Source organism: Pleurodeles waltl, chromosome 11 (assembly GCF_031143425.1).
Source record: "Pleurodeles waltl isolate 20211129_DDA chromosome 11, aPleWal1.hap1.20221129, whole genome shotgun sequence".
Taxonomy (NCBI): domain Eukaryota; kingdom Metazoa; phylum Chordata; class Amphibia; order Caudata; family Salamandridae; genus Pleurodeles; species Pleurodeles waltl.
Genome location: NC_090450.1, coordinates 144,798,381 through 144,818,816, shown reverse-complemented (window position 1 = coordinate 144,818,816; position 20,436 = coordinate 144,798,381). Strand labels below are relative to the sequence as shown.

General features: G+C 42.9%; 1 protein-coding gene across 3 annotated transcripts in view; it reads right to left on the bottom strand.

Annotated features, from left to right (window-relative positions):
• Positions 1–15,709: 15,709 nt before the first annotated feature.
• Positions 15,710–20,436, bottom strand: part of SLC33A1 (solute carrier family 33 member 1) — an 89,083-nt gene continuing 84,356 nt past the window's right edge. For 2 of the 3 annotated variants that reach the window (XM_069213302.1, XM_069213303.1), the window contains exon 7: positions 15,977–16,283. In XM_069213302.1, coding sequence (XP_069069403.1) covers positions 16,116–16,283 — 168 coding nt within the window. In that variant the 3' untranslated portion in view covers positions 15,977–16,115. Of the gene's footprint in view, positions 16,284–20,436 lie in introns of all 3 variants that reach the window. The other variant, XM_069213301.1, reaches the window with a different exon arrangement.

Genomic DNA, 20,436 nt, shown 5'->3' with positions numbered 1-20,436 from the left:
ATCCATCTCTGGTGGCAACATATCAATAATTAGGGAGGAAGAAAGACATTTCAACCTAAAACTCCCAAAAGGAGTTCTCTGACCCTACCAAAAAGGGGGTGCGATCATGAAGTTGTTCACTGCCTTTCAAAGAGCCGGTATTGGGTGGGAAATTAAAAAGAAGCACTGGGGCACTATGTTATTGGAACTGTTCTCAGGCAAATGCAGGGATAGGTTTGTGACATTGAATAAAACAGTTCTAAATCCTATGACCTCATGAAGGTTATCCTGATTGAGGGCTTTGAATTTACAACTGAGGAATACCCATAAAATTCAGGGGTACTCAAAAATCCCGGAGAAACTCCTGGGTAGAATTTATGGACTTCTCAGTAAAAATGCTAGGTAGTTTGTTAGAAGGCAACAAGGTAGATGATTATGAAGGGCTGTATATTTTGAAGATGAAAGAACACCTCTTGAGTTGTACCAATACCTAGTAGATTTGGATCCCATCTCCCCAAAGAGCTTGGGAGGAAGGCTGGTCATTGGGTAAGAACGAGGGTGTCCAAAAATAGAACTGGAGGGGGTGACCAGAAGAAAGAGTCAGGGAACACCCCCTCCTCCCCATGAGAAAAATATGGACTAACCTAGAAATAAAAAACAGAAGTCCTTTGTACACCACTGAACTTTTGGAGGCAAACTGCAATTTAATAGCCGATTATTTTAAAAATGAGAATAGCTCAATCACTAGCCTCATGCGCTTTTATGAACCTGCAGGCTTGACTTTTCAACCAGGTGGTGTTATGACGAGTTCTGAGAGCCAGGTGAGTGGTTTCATCTCATTATCAGATGAAGCCTTCCAGACTCCTATTAATTTGAGCACAACTTGAGGTTCACCCAAGGTTGCCCTTCCAGCAAAATATTTGAAGAATTGTTCCAGGTGGACTTCGTACTCCCTAAAGTTAATATAGATGCTTCACTTGCTGTCCCTCATGAGTTCAAATGGGATCCAGTAATACTAGTACTAAAGATATCCTCGTCGACCCCAAAGATCTGACAACTGTCCAGTCTCACAGCTTATCTATCTGGCAAAGCTGTAGATAGATCAGTATTTTGCCACCCTTTGATACCACAAACCATCTGATCTTCTTAGATCATCTGTCATATCGAAGGCTATGAGTAGGAATGGCACCCAAATAATTGTAAAGATTTCTGATGATCTCAGTGACACAGTTACTAAACTATATGCCTGTTTGTCTCGGGGCAGTGGTTGTTTAATCATCATTTAAAACTAAAAGGAAGCAAAAAAAAGGAAGTCTGTCATCTGACTTCAAATCCTTTTTGGATTCTTCCATCTTGGCCAGCTTCGCTGGGTCCAAAACCTGTTCCTAACCTACTGATGAAAAAACCTTGGAGTAAAGATGAACATGGCTTTAACTCTCTATGACTGGGCTACATGAGTAGTTAAGTTGTCACTTTTCCAGCTGTGAAATGAGACAAGAATCCTATGTTTATTTTCCCTTCCTCACAAGGTCACCGTTCTGAATATCTTTATTTGTGCGCAACTAATTTATTTTAATTGGATTGTATTGTATTGTAATCGTATTTATATAGCGCTTACTACCCGACGAGGCGTCAAAGCACTTTTCGGTGAGTACCATGCTACTCTGGAACCCAACAAGAATTAGTGATGGATTAGTATCGGGAAATAATGAGTACAGTTTTAGTATTATTATGAGTTAATTTGAGCCGCGAATATGAGAGTTTGTTAGTTAGATTGACTGGAGTAATGGAGGGGTGGAGGAGGAAAGAAATCCAGAAGTGTTAATTGGGAGTATATCCTTCATTTACTCAACCCAAAGGCTTGGGATGAGTAAAGGGGGATGGAAGAGGGAAGAGTATGTGGAAGGGCTAGGGAGAGCATAGTAGCAGGGCGAGATAAATGCGGGAGAATTTAGTAGGGTTGTGTGGGAGGTCACGGTAGTAGAGTGAGGTTTGGTGAGTTAGATGTGGAAGCGGAGGGAAGAGCTTAGGCAGAGTTATTTAGGAGATGAAAGTAGTAGAAAGGATTTGGGATGAGTCAGAGTGAGAATGGAGGATAGTTTGATAGAGACATGACATATGATGATGGGTAGATAAGTGTGATAAGATGAGAGCAGGAATTCATAGATATCTAGTATAGCAACCCACCTAGGAGCCATGCAATGACCCACAAACATGCCAAGCACAGAAACAATATATACACATACATACATACATATATATATATATATATATATATATATATATATATACACATACACACACACATATAAACACACATGAATACACACACATATGCACATACAATACAAAATTAGAACCATGGGTAAAATATACTTAGTCAAACAGGTTTAAAGAGTGTGTGTATTTTATTGTTATGATATAGTAGCGATACATATTTTCTAAAGAACTATACATAACTAGAAATATACACATAATCTGAAAAAATATATATATTTATCAACATAGGCATATGCAGTCCATAGTTGTTTGAATATGGTGGTTATGAAGGAAAGAGCCAACCCTTGAGTAGTTTTCTGAAGACAAGAAAGTTATCTGTGGCTCTTATAGTTGGGGGTAATGAATTCCATAGTTTGGCTGCTTGAACGGAGAGGGATGTACCATCTACAGTCTTTTTCTTGTATGGTGGCATTTTAAGGCGGGGTGCCAATCTTGAGAGGAGGTTTCTTTGTTGAATGTATTTGGTATTTGGTATTTTGTTCTGATAAAAAGCGGTCCTGTTCCATGTATAGCTTTGTGGGTGATACAAAGCAGCTTGAAAGTGCATCTTCTGGCAACGGGTAACCAGTGTAGTGCTCTCAAGGCAGGGGAGATGTGGGCTTGCGGCTTTACATGTAATAGTAGCCTGGCTGTGGAATTCTGGATACGTTGTAGTTTTTTCATAATAGATAGTGATGATCCATGGTAGAGGCCATTGGCATAATCCAGTTTGGATAGTACAAGGAAGATAGTAGCTTGCACCTTGTGTGGAAATCCGAGGTGGGGGAAAATGCGTCGTAAAGTCTTCAAGGTGATGAAGCTTGTTCGTGCTAATTTGTCCACTTGGTCATTCATAGTTAACTTAATTTATTTGTGGCTCCCAGACTTCCTGATTCGTGAGCTACAGGTAGTACAGGACTAACCAGATAGGATGAGTTTGAGTAGAAGAACCCAATATCATATCGCACAGACTCTTGTTTTGCTTCACTGCCTCCCTTTCAGTAAAAGCATTACTTTAAGTCTTTGTGCCTGGTGCATAACACAGTTTATTCCCTCAGATGTGTTCTTGTGAAGGATCACTTTAAATTGCACCAACCTTCCCCGCTTACTACGAACAAAGTTTCAACCTTTATTAGTGGTATCGCGCTCTTCTCACTCGGCGGTCCGGTTTTCTCCTCTATTTCCACATCAAAGTGCGAAAAAATAACATTCCACCTTATGAGTGAGAGAAATCTCTTAAAGTTTACAAAAGTAGTAAATACTTGGCTCTTTCCATGAAGATATACCTGTGATTCTGTTTTTTGATCCTCTTGTAAGACGGAGGCTACTGGATCTTTTGTGAGGTTTCTCTTTTGCCCCAAGATTTACCTATCAGGGTAATGGTTTGGGCTTTGCGGATTTCATATAACATCATACACCACTGCCTTGACAGAGCAACATTTTCTATCTCTATCTAGGAGAGCATACATCTTTTTGCAGACGTGTCTACTATCCACCAGTAAGATGTTAACAATTTTAAAAATGTTAACAAATTTCACTAGTAAATAGACACGTTTTAGGTTTTTAAATATTTAGGTTTTAGGTTTATGGAGTAAGCCTTCACTTCTCAAAACAATAGTCAGGCCATTCCTTAGCAACACACCTTAGACTCAAAGGCATCAGGTGCACAATTTGAAGCATTTTCAATTTTGAGAGCTATCAGACATTTTGATGTGACTGCAATGTTGTGACAAAGTCACAAACATAAAGGTGTTAAAAAAAAAACACATCACCTCCCTTCAACAACCTTTAAGTTACTGCTTTATACCAGAATGTGCACTTAAATTGCATCCTTTTGCTGTGGAGCTCAGACTGAGAGATGTTTTTTATTTGGTAAGCTTCCTTCTAAAGAACACTGCCTGGATCATAAAAACGTTGCGTATAAAATATGCTGTTTAATTCTCTTATAGACAGTGTAGTCGAGTTTTCAGGAATAAAGAAGTGACGCAACTCTGGTAGCAATATAGTATTTATCAAAGAATAATACAGCCGGGAGCACAGCTCAGTTCTGTAACTGAAACTACACACAGCTCAGTTTTTACAAACAGCGTCTTTTAAAGACTTAATTTGAAGATGCTTTCTTATCTCATTTCCAATTAACACAGTAGTTCAATATCATATAATCTACCTTCATTCTTGGCACAATAAATAATTCTCAAAAACGCATCTGACTACTTGTCACTAACAAAGCAGCTGTAGCACATATAGTATATGTATGCATCCTCTAACGAGCACAGATTCTTTTGATCTCACCCTTGGAATTCCATCTGTGTTTCCGCCCTACACTATTCCCATGCTCTGAAGTTTTACAGCCTATCCTCCTCCCTCTACCAACGTTGACACTCACCAGAATCCCATGTCTTTCTTTCAGGTCTGCCATGATGTACCCCTCCTCCTAACTCTCATATCAGGAAGTGGCTCAGGCGCTCATGTGTGCGGCCTTCTAAATTATCTGTGCCATGCGAGGACCGATTGCAACTGCACCTGCTTTGCCCTGCACCTGGCCTGTTCCTTCGTTTTCCTTTCTGCCCCTGTATTCCATTTTAACATGGTACCCTGATTTAGGCCTGTATTTATCTCGCTCTGTATATGCTCCTGCACGTTTTCCTCTTAAGCCATGTGTTGACTAGAGTGGGCCTTCTTTCTTTCTTTTGAGGCCTATTACAACAGCGAGCCAATGAAGTTGGCAAAGCTTGACCAAGTCATGTATACCTGGTCTTTGCCGGGATTACGCACCATACATATAGCAGCTTCTCTCATTATATCTGACAAACTGCCACTATCTTTAGCTTCTAAAAGAATTTCCAGGAGTTTATCTGTTAAGGTGTCAAAGTATGCCTGGTAGAATTCAGAAGGCAAAGTATCCCAGCCTAGGGTCTTACCCATGGGCAACGTGCAGATCACAGCCATCACCTCTTCCAGAATAATTTCTAGTTCCAAGGCATCACTGTCTGCTTGGAAGAGCGGTGGTAATCGGAGGGGCCGTAGGATAGTGTGGACCCACAATTTGAGTTTCCTTCCGCATCAGCGTACATTTGAGTTGTTACGTGAAACTGTACAACATAGACATACTTTCCAAAGCAGACTGCTTTCAGGACATCTCTTTCTATCACACGCGCCCTGTCGTCCCCCAATTAGTGTCTGCGTACCCTTCTATGGTTGCTTGAATTGTGGCTCTAAAGACTTTGTATGCAAGAGCTTCAGGGCATAGCCGCCAAGATGGTGTCCGCACTCGGGCCCTAACCTCTGACTGTCTACAGCAAGCAGGGAGTGATCAGAGAGGACCCTGTTGAGGTCTGCCCCCCCTAGATACAAGGATACGGTCCAGTAAACTAGGTGTTATGTGTGAGCAAGTGACATGAGTATTGTTTATTTACAAGGGGTGAGATGCACCATACGTCCAAGCAGTCCAGATGCTCCATAACCCGTAGCAATGCGTCCGACATTTTGGGTTTAGTGTGGTGTCTATGGGGTGCCTATCTAAATCCCCATTCAAAATGCAGTTAAAGTTAGCACCCATATAAGTGGGAATCAGCATATAGGAGAGCAATGTGTATCAATGCAGGAAAGAACTCTTTGTCTTCAATGTTAAGTTTAGCAGACACACCTCCACCCAGCCCAGTAACCCATAATATAGTGACCCTCTACATCCACCTTAAAGTGTCTATATGTTGAAAGGGCACCCAGGCACCACCCATATAGCAACTCCCCTGACATAGGAGGAGTATGTTGAGAACAGTTGACCTCATCATTTCTTCCAGTTTCTCTGCTTCCTCGTCTGTTAGGTATGACTCCAGTAGCACGGCTATCCCTATCCCATGGCGTCTGAAGTAGGCATGCGCCCTGTATCTTTTTTGGTAAGCATTAACTCCATGTGCATTACATGTGGCCAGCCTTAATGAGGGCCTGTGTGTGGCAGTCATTTTGCATGTCTAACGTAAGTGAGTGTCTGTGGTCTAGGCCTTCCCATCTGTTGGTACCAACCCAGGGCCCCAGTCCTCCTGGGCAGAGCAGTATTCGCTCTGTGCTACCACTCCTGCGTTGCATGATCTTGGTGTGCAGTTAAAAGCTTCTCAACACCCCTCCCCTGCCTGCGGTTAAAAACCCGGCCATCCAACTAACTGGTGCTTCCTCATCTCACCCAAACCACCATGAGAACCTAATACAATGTAATTAATTCAACTGTAATCCTAACACAATGGCCCTCATTACGACCCTGGCGGTTTGTAACCGCCAGGGCCGCTGGACGGGGAGGCACCGCCGACAGGCCGGCGGTGCCCCGCGGGGCATTCTGACCGTGGCGGCTTAGCCGCGGTCAGAGAAGGGAAACCGGCGGTCTCCCGCCGGTTTCCCGCTGCCCCCAAGGAATCCTCCAAGCCGGCGCAGCTTGCTGCGCCGGCTTGGGGATTCCGACTCCCCCTCCCGCCATCCAGTTCCTGGCGGTTCTCCCGCCGGGAACCGGATGGCGGGAGGGGGAGTCGCGGGGCCCCTGGGGGCCCCTGCAGTGCCCATGCCAACGGGCACGGAGGGGCATGGGCACTGCAGGGGCCCCCGTAAGAGGGCCCCAAAATGTATTTCACTGTCTGCCTTGCAGACAGTGAAATACGCGACGGGTGCAACAGCACCCGTCGCACCTTCCCACTCCGCCGGCTCGATTACGAGCCGGCATCCTCGTGGGAAGGGAGTTTTTCCCTGGGCTGGCGGGCGGTCTTTTGGAGACCGCCCGCCAGCCCAGGGAAAAACTCATAATACCCTCCGCGGTCTTTTGACCGCGGAGCGGTATTATGGAGGGCTGAATTCTGGCAGAATCAGAATGAGGGCCAATATGTGGAAGGACCTCAGTTCCAGAGTCACCGGGCTCACAGCTGCCCAGGTGTCCATCCCAGCAGCAGATACCTCACACTCAAGTGCTTACTTAGGTGTGTGGGAAAGGCAACAGCATGAAATGTAACTGTGCTTTTTGCTGCTCCCTGCCTCCTACCTCAGCTAGCCCCTCTCTCTGTATGAGCACCATACTCAAGCTGTCTAGTCAGCTGAGCAGTCGTAAATCCCTACAGCAATCAAGAATCAATAATGAATAAAAAAAGTACATTCCAATACAAGATGCCCATCTCATCCTATCCCCGCACCCACCCGCAATCCAGGCCAACATCCAACTGCGCACTGCAGTGCAATGTTTCCACCGATATCTCCTTATTTGGAGGGTTGTCTTTTACTCACTGTCCAGGGCATGGCTCTGTCTCCACAAGTCCGGCTTCCTCACCAGCCGAGGAGGAGATCATCCCATGTGTAGATGGCAGTTCGGAGGATAGGGGCCCATTCACCAGGTCTAATGTCCCCTCTTCGTAAACTACCAGTCACTCCTCCAGTGTAGCCCTCTCTTCTCCAGTCTCTTGTGGCGAGCATCTTTGACAATTGTGTTCCCACGGGCAACCCTCTCCACCAGCCATCACCACAGCTGCCGTTCTCCCATCCAGTCCCACACCTCACCCAGGGTATGGAAGAACTGCAACCTTTACCAGTGGATGACCTTAAGAGTAGCTGGGAAAAGCAATATATAATTCAGGCCAATGGCCTGTAGTTTCTGTTTCACGGTCACAAACATCTTGTGCAGTTACTATACCATTGGTGTGTTATGCAAGATGATGAGGATGCTTCCACCTCATAGGGGGGATCCCGATTATCACTGTCCCTGTAATTTACGATATTAGCAATCATGGTGCGTGGTGGGGCCAGAGCTAATCTCCCTGTGCACTCTCTCAATCACTAACATCTGGAAGAAGCCTACTGGCTGCATTGCCTCCCATATCCATTGCTCAAGCAACGATTCCGACACCACTCCCTCGGGTGTGTTCTGGAAATCCAACGAAGTGGAGGTTGCTTCTTCTGGACCTGACCTCTAACTTGTCCTTCAGCCAGAGTACTATCGGCTACAGTAACAGCTGTGATCCATAAGTCCTCCACCTCCACTGCGAGGTGCTCTAACACCTTTTCCTTGGCTAGTGAGCTCCCATTCAGCTTACGCAGGTCAGTTCTCACTAGGTTTATCTTGAGAGACAGTGTGTCAATTTTGTGTTCCAACTTGTTGCCTGTTTGTTCTATGGTCGCTAGGATCAGTGTAACCGAAGGCTCCTGCATCTCAAGTGCCTGAGTAGTAAATAAGGGGTGGTTCCTGCCTTAGGGCAATGGGTTGCCCAACTCATATTTTGCACCCCTCTGCATGAAAATATATATTTAAAAAAAAAAAACCTGTAATGCAAAAACTTCCAAAGTTGTATCGTGCCTGTGGCGGTCAGCCTTTAGCCACAGGCTGTTTCTCGTGTTGGGTCTCATGGCACCTAGGCACGCCATGTGCACACCGGTTTGGACGGCTACATTTCTCCAGCCAGACTGACACGCACACTAGAGGCCTCTCACCACCTGCACATTAGTGAGCGGAGGTTGATCAAAGCCGCAACCCCAGCTCTCCTAATGAGTGGTGAGTTTGCCTGCTCAAGCCAATCGTGGCACTGCTCTCATGCTTGTCGCAGCAAGGGAGCAGTGTCTGAAATGGCTGAGACGCTAGACCTCTGGTGCAGTGTGTGCAGTGCACAGAAGGGTGTGCAGGGGTCTGCAGACGTCGAGGTGAGTAACGTAATTTACTGTTTTGTACCTAATTTTTTGGACTTGTAAAGTGACTGCTGCAGTACCTACCTAGGTGTGTGTGTGTTTCTGTTCAACCATTGGCACAAGTTCGGAACAAATCTCTTCACTGGATGCCGCCTTCATGCGCTCTCATTCTAGGTTGTGTGGGGTGGTAATTTCACCTGTTTTTTTGTGGCATTACCCCTGGCTCAATTACAAGTTTAACAACATATGTAATTACACCAGTAAAACCAGATACATTCTAGCTCACATTTAGCACATTTGAGAGCCAGTGAAAACTGCAAGCAAAAAGTGTCCGGAGTCAGAGCATCACATGCAGCAAATCACTCAGTAATTCTGGGACCCACATAGTATTCTTCATTCTGGGTAAAAAAAAAATGTGTTGGCCGGTAACCGGGGTAGTGGCCGGAATCGGTTACACCTACCCAGGTTTGTACTCTGTTTTTTCTGGAGTCCGCTTGACTCTGATTAAAAATGTTGCCTTGATTTGCAGAATACTCCACAGTGTATAGAAACCTTTTTTGACATGTTTCAAGATATTTCAGTCTCCCTTCTCTTCGTGCACCGTACGTTATTTGCACAAGGGAGAGAGGGGGAGTCACCAACACCAGTGGGACTAATTTTTCCCAGTTGAGTACAGCACTCTCTAAAATGCCACGCTTTGCAGGTTATCAGTAAATAACACCTAATTAGAACACCTCCGAAATCTTCAAGTGTCCAACAATGTATTTCCATTGCTTTAAAACAAGTTTTGTCACAACAGTAAAGAAGCTAATTGAATTCATATTGCACGCAGGCCCTGCATCTCCCAAGCAATAATTAAACGTCCGTTTAATAGCTATGCTGCTGTTTTTTTCCATCGCACTGTCAGTTTGCGCTCACCTCTTTGGGCATCGGTGGTTGTATGCAAAGCTGGAAGAGTGAGATCCAGCTTCATTCCGCAATTGCAGTTATTAATGACTCCAGACAATCTCTGTTTTACTGGTCCAAAAGAGTACGGTTACCAGTTCAAGTAATCCCTTTATAATTAGTCCAAGAAAGCACTGTTGTTAATATTGGATACAATTATGTTCTAATGCAAACAGGCAAAAGTTTTGTAAATAATTGTGATTATTGATTTTTACAGGCAAGCAATTTACAACAGTTAGTTGTCAGCCAGTTTAAAGCAGCGCTTAAGAAACCTGATGTTTATTATTTTCTTGCCTGCCCTGGTGAGTAAGTCATCCACAAAGGAAGTTATCTTTTCTTTAACACTTTTGGGGGGACAAGGACTGCATAACTGCACCAGCACTCATATTATCTGGTAAATTAAATGTGTCTGACTATGCCAAACAAATTATATTACAGTGTTAAAGGTAAACTAATACAGATATGGATTGGTATATGTTAGAAATGGCCATCTTCTACTGACCATAGAACATTGGGCACTTTACTGCTCCTAACAAGTGGTATAATGCCTGTGCTTCCCTCTGTAAAACATTATAGAATTAGCATACCCCTAATTGGCACATTTAATTTATGAGTAGTACATGGTACCTCCTATCCCGAGGGCTTGCAAATTAAATACTACTAGTGGGCTTTAGCACTCATTGTGCCACCCACCAGAATAGCACTGTAAGCCTTGCAGCCTGGTTGTGCACTTTTAAACTGTCATTTCGACCTGGAAAAAGAGACCTTTTGCCAGGCCTAAACCTTCCTTTTTAATACTTATAAATCATCCGTAAGGTAGACGCTAAATACCCATAGAACAGGGTATATGGTATTTAAAAAGTAGGACATGCATACTGACGGTTTTACATGTCCTGGCAGCGAAAAATTTCAAAGTCGTTTTTCACTGTAGCAAGGAGGGCACTTATAGGGAAACACAGGTTTACACTTTGTATACACAAACATGATTCAAGGGCTCACTTTAAACATAAATTAAATTCAACTTTACGGTCAAGTACAGATTTTATTTTACTGTTTTGAAAATTGCAAACTGAAATGGCATGGTGTGGTAAACAATGGGTTGGGATGCTACCCTGAGTGACTGCCAAGGGTTAGACAAACTACAAGTATTCCTGCAATCACATGTTGATGCCCCCAGTGGCAAGGGTATGCCAGGATGTGGGTCTCTTGCTCACTGTGCCTCCAAAACCAAGCTATACTAGACTGATGAGCCCTAATCAGGTGAAAACCAGTCTTAGGTTGCTTGTGTCCCAGTTCAGTAAGACCTGCCGTGGCAGTTTGGACTGGACTGATCCTATTGGAGCAGGGTCAAGACTGATTTGCATATGGCTGGCTCCAAAGTGAATGGTACGGTGAGCGCAAGAAAGATAGGGTGGGATGCTACCCCCAAGCAATTGCTATTGGTTAATCAAATTGGAAGCATCCCTCACATCACCTTTTGTGTGTTTGATGTACACCATAAATACGGCATCCCTAATAACCTCCTTAGAACACTCCTGAAACTGTGTGGATCAGTAGAAGAACTTCCCTGTGGTCCGATACCTGCAGGAAAACTGGACCTGCTAGCCTTGAACCCAAGACCTCAGACGTGGCTCTAAGGGTCAGTTAGCTGACCTGCTGTGTGACAAACAGAGTCTGTTTGTCACACTGAACCTCTCCTGGACCCTTCTGCTGGAATCTCTTGAAGTGAATCCTAACCCCCAAGTGGTGCCACCAGTTACATAACCCCTTGGCTGGCGTTACAGTGTACTCCCCCTGTCCCCAAAACTCCAAGAAGTGGGACTTAGACACTTTTAACCAACTTTCTACCTGGAGAAACAGTAGTGCTCAGGATCGCCGATAAATCACCAGCCAGCCTCAAACTGCTGGTCTACCCTAATGAAGGATATTTGACTTCCAGAACAGTTTGAGTGCTGCACTGGACAGAGTCAGCCACTGGGCAGAATCCAATCAACATCAGGGCCTTCTAAAGCACAGTTTTCAGACTTAGTCCACTTGGAGCTTTCCTGCCCTCGTCGACAACCACACTGGGACAGTTCTTCAGCAACTTACCATCATCGAACCCTCCTTCAGATCCAGCTTGACCTGTTGACGACTCAACCACCACTATTCCTTCCACACAAAAAAAATGTCCACCACGACAAACGTGGTCCCTATATCCAAAACATACTCCATCACAGTCTACGTCAATTTTTTACTTTGACCCAGTATAGTGCAACCAGATAAACGTGGTTGGCAGTTCTTTGTGACATTTTTAATTAAAAGTTTAAAAATTCATATTCTTATCATATCTATCATTTTATTTATTGAATTGTACTCTTTTTGTAAATTGGGTTGGGATTTCTCTGGAGGTCTGCTTTCACTGTAGTGCCGTTTGAGTACTGCATAAATACTCTGAACATTGTCTTGAAGTTAAACTTACTGCTTTGTGCCAAGCTACCAGAGGGTTTAGCACAGGTTTCGTTAGTGATTTTTGTTGTTCCCCTTGACAAAGATTGTGCTCCTTTGACGTGCTAACCCTCCCCTCGCAACTACCTAATCCTCAATTTTTTACAGTATACATTTTAATCAGGGAAATAAGAGGTAGGAGAATCAAATAAGGAGTATTTTTCAGTTCTCACATCTTTGACTTAAAATTGTGAAATTCAGAACCTTAACTGCAATCAAGTCTTGAGAAAACAGATTCTTGAAAACCAAAGGTATATTAAAAAAATATTTAATATTAATTTGCATTATATATCTAGCTGAAGAGCATGGAGAACTTTTAGAAAGTAATTTACAAGACCAGGGAGCAATACGTTTCAGAAGTGTATTCTGTCAAGAAGAAGAAAGAAGAAAAAGAAAAAGAAAAAGAAAAAAAAAAAAAAAAGACTATGGATCAGTATTCAAAAATTAATGATGAAAAGAAGAGTGACATGCGGTATCATACATGCAGTAGGTTAGGATCTATTGGCTACTCAAAGGGTTACCTGTCTGTGACAAAATGTGCAATAGGTGAAAGATGAGGTGGGGCACATAAGGAGAGTTTGCCAGAGCAGCAAAGTAAATTTAGACATGAGCGGAAAAGGAAGTAGTAGTTTACACGGGTCCCAACATGGTGCTAAGTGTGGGTAAAGAAAAGAATTGCAAAAACCTTCCTAGCATACTATTGAAAATATTTGTAATGAGACCATGATTATGCTTGATTTGGTTTTTGTGCTTAGTTTGCTATACTTGGAAGGGAGTTAGCAAACAAAATGAGGGGTGAGAAGAAACTATTACTCATAGACATATGCCCCAGGGACCCAAGACACAAAATTGATTTGGTAGGATAATTCCATGAAGATATTATTTTTTACTGTTGGGAGAACCGATGGAAAGATTTACAATGTTAGAATGGAAGATCCTTTTTTTTTTAATGTTTTTTTTTTTTAGGTTGGAACCACCAAGAGGAGATAGGACTCAGATTAGATCAGAGGTCAGCTGCATTAATTGCACATAACAGATAGTGGAAATGGTTACAACACTGTTCTTGAACAGAGATTAGGGCTAAAAATGTGGTTCTGCCTTCTATGTGAGGTTGGGTGATTACAAGGAGTTTATCCATTGTATTCATTCATATCATACTTAACAAAACTACATTAGGTAAGGTATATGATTTTGAAGTACAGTGGCAAAATGCAGGCAATGCAAATGGTCTTATTGAGACAGACATGTAAGCCAACCAAGTCCTCCTAAACGAGCAAGTCTAGTTGTTCCTAGAGATCATTATATCCTGCAAGCTCCATCTTACAGCTGGAAGAAAGTGCCAGCCATTCTTCAGGAGGAGTAGCTGACAACTGAATATCAGTCCCTTTATATACAGTTCTAATTTTAATCTTTCACCAAGAAAAGCCCAGCAATTTCACATGAGTGGGTACCACAGTTGCATCACTATTCAGACTAATCTTCCCCATCCAATACTGAACCAGTGAATAAGAAGGAACTGTATTTTAACAGCATTTTCAGGCAGAATGGCACCATTCTGTTACCCCAGGTGCTGGACATCAAAGATACAACAGGCACATCCACCAGTACTCCAAGTAACATATTTCACATAAAAACCAATAGATGAATGGTAGACGCACAGATTTCTCTTCTAGGAGTCGGGCAATTGTGACATCGTCGACGTGCAGAGCTAGAAGAAAATTTCCGTTGAATGCTGGCGCATGGGGAAAATTCTTTAGGTGAGGAATCCATCACGACCATGTGTTTCCATGTCACTCTCAGGCACCTCTGGATCAACCTTCACCACCGTAAGGGGAATACCCCCATAATAGTGGGCGCTGTAAGATGTGTGCAAACACCAAATGCATGACTGTCCTTTCCTCCACAATACCAAGGCATGCAGCAGGGGCCATAGTCTAACTGTCAAACGTAAAGTCTCCATTGATGAATTCTTCTCTGCAGAGGAAGCGACTGAAGCAATCTAGATACATTCTAGTCAGAATATTGCCAAGCACTGCCTAAAACTCAGATATTTAAGGCTATAAAAATGTTCATCACAACTGCGTTGGAGTCATTCACTAAATCTTACAGTTAATCTGATCTGCATTGTGAAAAAACACATCATTAGATACTACCACTCTGGATCCACGATATGAAACACGCTTTGAGGGGTGAAGGAAGCCATTTATTGTATCACTTCTGACAAAATGCCTCAAGGTGTTGAAAGGAGCATCCTAAATCACTGCAGCACTTGTAGCAGGGCAGGCTGTTTCCTCTTGCTCACCAACTACCTATCTGGCAGGTTATTTTTAAATTTTCTCCTGACCACTTTCTGGAGGCTTATTCAGACATAAAGACAAAGTACTAGTTCTCTTTTTCTTTAGGTTTACTGCCTATATAGTGGTGATCTGTAATCCCTCTTGTGCCTTGAGTATTCCTTCTTGCCTACCTGCGTAAGTCAGAAGTAGTGAAAAGTCATAGTAAAACCACTCAGTTCAGTTTGGTTAAGTATGGGCCAAAAACAAAAAACAAAAACAATGGAGGGGAATGGGAGTGGCACTACATACCCATTCGACGACCCCCCCCCCCCCCCCCCCCCCAACCCTGGGGCATATATTAAAATCAAATGCAGTGGAACCCTCTCCCCCAGCTCCTGCCATGTCCAGGGGTGCTCAACCGAGGGACATAGCTCCCACCAAGTGAATGCAAACCACTGACAGCTCCCACTGAGCAAAAGGAAACAAACTATGCTTTCTGCAAGAGAGCTGGCAAAAAGGAGCGGAGTTTTCACTGTCTTCCGTGCACGCAAATATAAATTGAGCTAGTTATTTCAAGTGACTATAACTCGCACGCTAAGGTCATTATAACTTGCGCCCTCACAATGCACTGCTAATTAACCCAGATATTATAGCACTCATGACAACTTCATTATAAATAACATTAGTAGTCAAATTATTGAAGAAACAACTGTGCATGCCAAGGGGGCCCAAATATAACGTCCGTGTAACCTTTATTTTTTTCAGAGAGAGAGAGAGAGTGTTTCCAAAACAAGAAAAAACACTGTACTCAGTTTCTCCTGAAAATCAAGTGTTTAATCCACGCCAACAAACACCAATGCTTTTCTACTCCCAAGAGAACCGAGAACAAGACTTTTTGGAGTTGAAATGTGTTGGCGTTTGTTGACATGGATTAAACACTGTTGATTTTCAGGAGAAACGGAGTGCAGTGGTTTTTCTGGTTTTGGAATCATAATCTGAGGAGTATTGGTCGACCTACTTACTAGGCCAACATACATTTATAATAAAAGGTATCTGAAAGGCAAACGAGCAGGAATTACAAAATATTACATTGTATTCAAGAATCACACACAGCCTTCTTATTCCAAACATGTTGTTGGATCCGTTTCTTTATTCAGTTGACAGTGTTTAAAAAATAACCAATTTATTGGGTATACTGCCAATGCCCAAATAAACTCTTTGTGAGCAGAACAAAAAAAATAGGTCAACAAAGCTGAAAGCAAAACAATCATTTTTATATAAAATATGTTTTCATCTTTAAAATCTTAAGATTACAAAAAGTTGAAATATACATGTCAAATGGGATTTTGCGTGCCAAATCTCATTGGGCGAGGTAAAGGTTTGAGATTCTGCTTTTTTTTTTTTTTTTTGCATCAACTCTTCTTTTCCATGTTCCTCGTTTCCAAGTCTGTCAGAAGAGTATGGCTGCTTATAACAAACTGTACAGCAGTGTTTTCTATTATTTTGAGGGATCATTTTAATTTAAATGGTCCTCTTGCACTTCCATGCAGACTGCCCTTCGTCCTGTAGCTTTTTAAATTTCGGTCCTAGCAGCAGCCACCAAGCAAATCCAAGAATAACACACACGATAGACTCCACATAATAACCATCCAAAGTGGTGACACAAGAGCCCCCATGTTTTCCGCAGAGCTGTACAAAACAAAATATTTTGTTAAGCTTTGGCTTACCATTTTCATATCAATCAACATGCACAATTTAGTCAACAGTTAAAATGTCATGGAGCTTTTGCTTGTATTGCAGTACGGAAACAATTCATTCAATTGAATTTACAAATGGTGGCGGAGGAATGCCTAAGGAAAGAAGGATCTCAATAAGCTTTAGGTAACCATCGTTTTTGCGGTCCTACCGGAATACTCGAGATGAGGAATAAGATGGCGTTTCAAGTTTTCAGGTAGGTTTAGACAGAGCTGGCTTTTAAGGTGTTCACATTAAAATGACCATTGTCTGTAGTAAATCTGTAAGTGTGTATGGTATGAGCTTACAGCTTTACTAAGGCATTATAATAACTTCTGTGCAGTCAAGTGTACTGATGACTTGAGCAAAACACTCCACTAAGACTCCTGAGCGATGAAGTGCATGGTGTGGGTCCCTATGGCTTGAAGTGAAATAAGAATCCTACAAAACAGTCCATTAGCAAGCTTGCAACACAACCATATTGGCTTCTTCGCAACATGTACTATTTGCCCATACAATTTAGGTATTATAGAAGCCACAGAAATATAATGTTAGTCAACACATTAAGCACATTTTGAACTGCTCTTAAATATTTTTTTTTTTTTTTAAAAGGCAAAGGGTCATTCCCACACTTCTTCTAAAAAAAATCTGTTGTGGTGAACGGCAAATGCTAAAAAATGTTTTTTTGTGTGTTCCCCCCCCCCCTAAAATCTATATGACTAACAATTTGATTTAATACAATTTGAACGGTCTCTAATGAGCTAGTAAAAAAGTATGACTATGGATTCTGACAATCCATAACCTTCTAATTTCTCAAACTGTTCAGAATTTTCACCTGCTAAATCAAAAGAAAACAGAGGCACACACTAGCTTGTGCCACACTTCCTGCAGGCAGCTTCATCTCTTTGTCTTGTCTCTAATCTAGTATTAACGACTGGTCCAGAGTGACCTAAAGGTCTTGTAATGAAAGGCGCTGGTAAATCTTGTGTTTCAAAGATTTGTTTTTTCCATTTGCATTCATCAATTGGGTCTTTTCAAGAAACAAAAGCATTTTCCTTTAAAAGGGTAAATTTCAAGATGTTAAGTTTGCAGCATTTTCACCAAAGAGAAATGTAAAACCATCACTTGAAGAAAAGGAGGTGGAAACATCATCCTATAATGCAATGTAGTGACAACTGGTCTCAGTTATTTAGACTGACTGGTAGGAGAAAACAGATACATCTTTATTTCATGTTCCTCTTCTGAGTTATTCCTGGAAATGGTTGTTTATAAAGTCAATGAAAATACCAATAACAGATCTACGAATACTAACAAGTAATTTTATATTTTCAGTTATGGGATGATTTCCATGAATTTCAATAAACATTTAACACAATAGCAAGTTTGTCCATTGTTAAGAATAATTGGTAAGTGTGGGCTGAACTAACAAGAATAAATCGGTTAGCACAACACTAAATATCCGGCTAAACCATAATCTGTTTTCTGCAACAGATTCCCCACTCTTCAACAAACACAAAAGTAGCTGTTTTATTTCTAACCCTGCCTGGGTAGTACAGTCTGCTGTTGAAGAAAAACCTCTCCACGAATTTCGTTACGGCTACTCTGTCACATACAATACCGCTCCAATAAGCTGAATGGAACGGGGAGGCTTCTATCTGGAAACAAATTTATTAGGAAAGCTTTTTTTTTTTTTCTTCAAATAAGTCTTTGGCGTCATGAGGTATTTAGCAATTCTACCCTTAGGCTGGCAACAAGCATGTGCACGGACTCCACGTTAGTTTATTTTTCACAACGCGAGTAAGAGTAAAATGGAGTGGTGAGAGAATAATATGGTGCACATGCGTACTGCACAATAAATTAGAGAAAGAAGGGCTTTGTTACCTGAGAAGCCTCGGAGGACCAATTATAACACCCCTATGTCGGATGTGGATCCTGCCTGCGGGCGAGAGAATCTTGGAACATGACTCGACAGGTGGTTGAGGGGGAAAGTGAGAGAAGTCACCGTTTGGAGGGGGAGGGATCTCCTTTACTCCTGCCCTTGTTGTTGCCTCTGTTGGAACCCTTGGTGTACCTTCTCGGTGACTGCTGGTGGTAGGCTGCTAAGAGGAGGGTGTAGGATCTTGGGGAGTTGGTCTTTGGAGCCTACCTTGTAGTGCTGCTTCCAAAAGGACTTCAAGGTGTAGATGTTTGAGGGGCACCTAATGTCTTGTGGGGTCTGTTTTTTCCTTTTCTTTTTTAGGGTTTTTATTAGAGGTGTACTTCAATACAATGCTGAAAAGCATCAACCACACATGTGGCAACACACAATGGCACAAACCAGTATAAAACAGATTAGAAACATATCCTACAACAGTGTGAGTTTGGGTAGTCAGCAGTGCCATCAATAGAGAAAAACGTATCAGAGGGAAATGAATAAGGTGGAAGAATATGCTGTTGGTTTTCTGTGACAGAGGTGAATATGTGTATTAATGGGTATCAGTCTAACACAGAAACAGGTGTGGAAAATAAGGCCTGGTGAAACATAGGTAGCTAGATCCTATGATCGTGGACAAGACCGCAATTGGTACGGAGCGAGTCATGTCACACATGTACGATATGTGCATTTAAATGGATAAAAGAGCAGATGGGTGAATAAGGAGACAGACTCCCCAATGCCACTAAGCTTGACCCTCATCAGGAATAGGGAGAGAAGGGAAGCAAATGCATTGCTAGAGAGAGGGGGGGGCTATGCGAAGATGGGGATGAGGGGGGTGGCAGAGGTACGCAACCTTCACTAATGAGTTTGTATATTAGGGGCCAAGGGTAAAAAAAAAGGCTGATTGGTCTGACCCAGTCTGTGAGGAAGAAAGAGGAGCTGGAGGGGGCGAGCAACAGCTTATCAGCATTTACAATAACAACAGCGAACACTGCCATAGTTATGTTTACAATAAGAGGCATAAACGTGCATGAGCCGTGCACTAGGATTACCAATTTATTCTTGGGGGAGCAGGTTGAGCAGATGCTGTTAGATTTCAAGTCTAAAACATGAGACTGACCCAGAAGTGACATCTTACCTACATTAGTATTGATGCCTTGGGTATCCTTTATCTCGACGCTGGACAATGGGTTGCTCCGACTCCTTTCAGCCAGCAGTGGAAGTCGTCTTTTGCGTGGAGTGCGTTCTCAGAACCAGTGGAGTCTTCTACATTGAAGATGGTTTAGGGGTAGAGGTCGTCCTCAGTGCTGGTTTCAGTCCAGGTGCTGAAAGGGCCCTCCCTTTTAGGCCTCCCCCTTCCAGGAAAGTGCTGATTGAGCTTGATGACTAAGCAGTTACAGCTCTCTTGCAGGAGCATTGGAAGCACCAAAGCTTTCTTTCAGTGCTGGGTAGTGCCCAAAGGCAGCGGTGGGCCAGAGCGCTTAGTCTTAGTGGAAAAGCATGATGCTCAAAACCCTTGTGAGTGGGACTCTGGGACTTGAGACAGTTTTGGAGACCTAGAAGGTGCCTCTGTGCCGACCATATACATGATTGAAGTCGTATCAGGGAACTGGGCAGCTGGGAGTCACCAAGGGCCTTGTGTTCACCCTCATGAGATTCTGAGTCAGAGAAGAACACCTCTAGGGCATGACTAGGATTGAAGGGGTGGAGCTCCAGAAGGAACAGCTTCTTCACATTCCTTGGCATGGTGATCGCCAAAGAGGATAGGGGTGTCATTGGGGTCCTGGTTCTGTCTCCTCTGCTGTGTCCACCATCGTTTACATCAATACCAAAGAGTTATTTTTGACAAGAAATTGAGACAGGACTCGCATGTGGGGGTCGTCGTGGTAAGGAAAGAAACAGACTGCACATCTCATGGTGGTCAGTCAACAGGAACACTGGGGGCAGTAGTGGAAGGACGTTTTTTCCATTACTATGCATGTATATTCCACAAAAAAGTTCTCAAAGTGAGGGCAGTGAAGCCCCAAAAGGACCCAAGGCCCTGCCAGTTAGGGGTCGATGGGAGGGTGTTGGTGGAGGATGAAGTGAAGTCAAAGATGTTCTGATGAGTTGATGTTCTTCTGTTGAAGCCAGAGATGAAACAAATCAGTTGAGGCTGAAGGAAAGGGAGTGAAATCGCTGCTCATAGAGCCC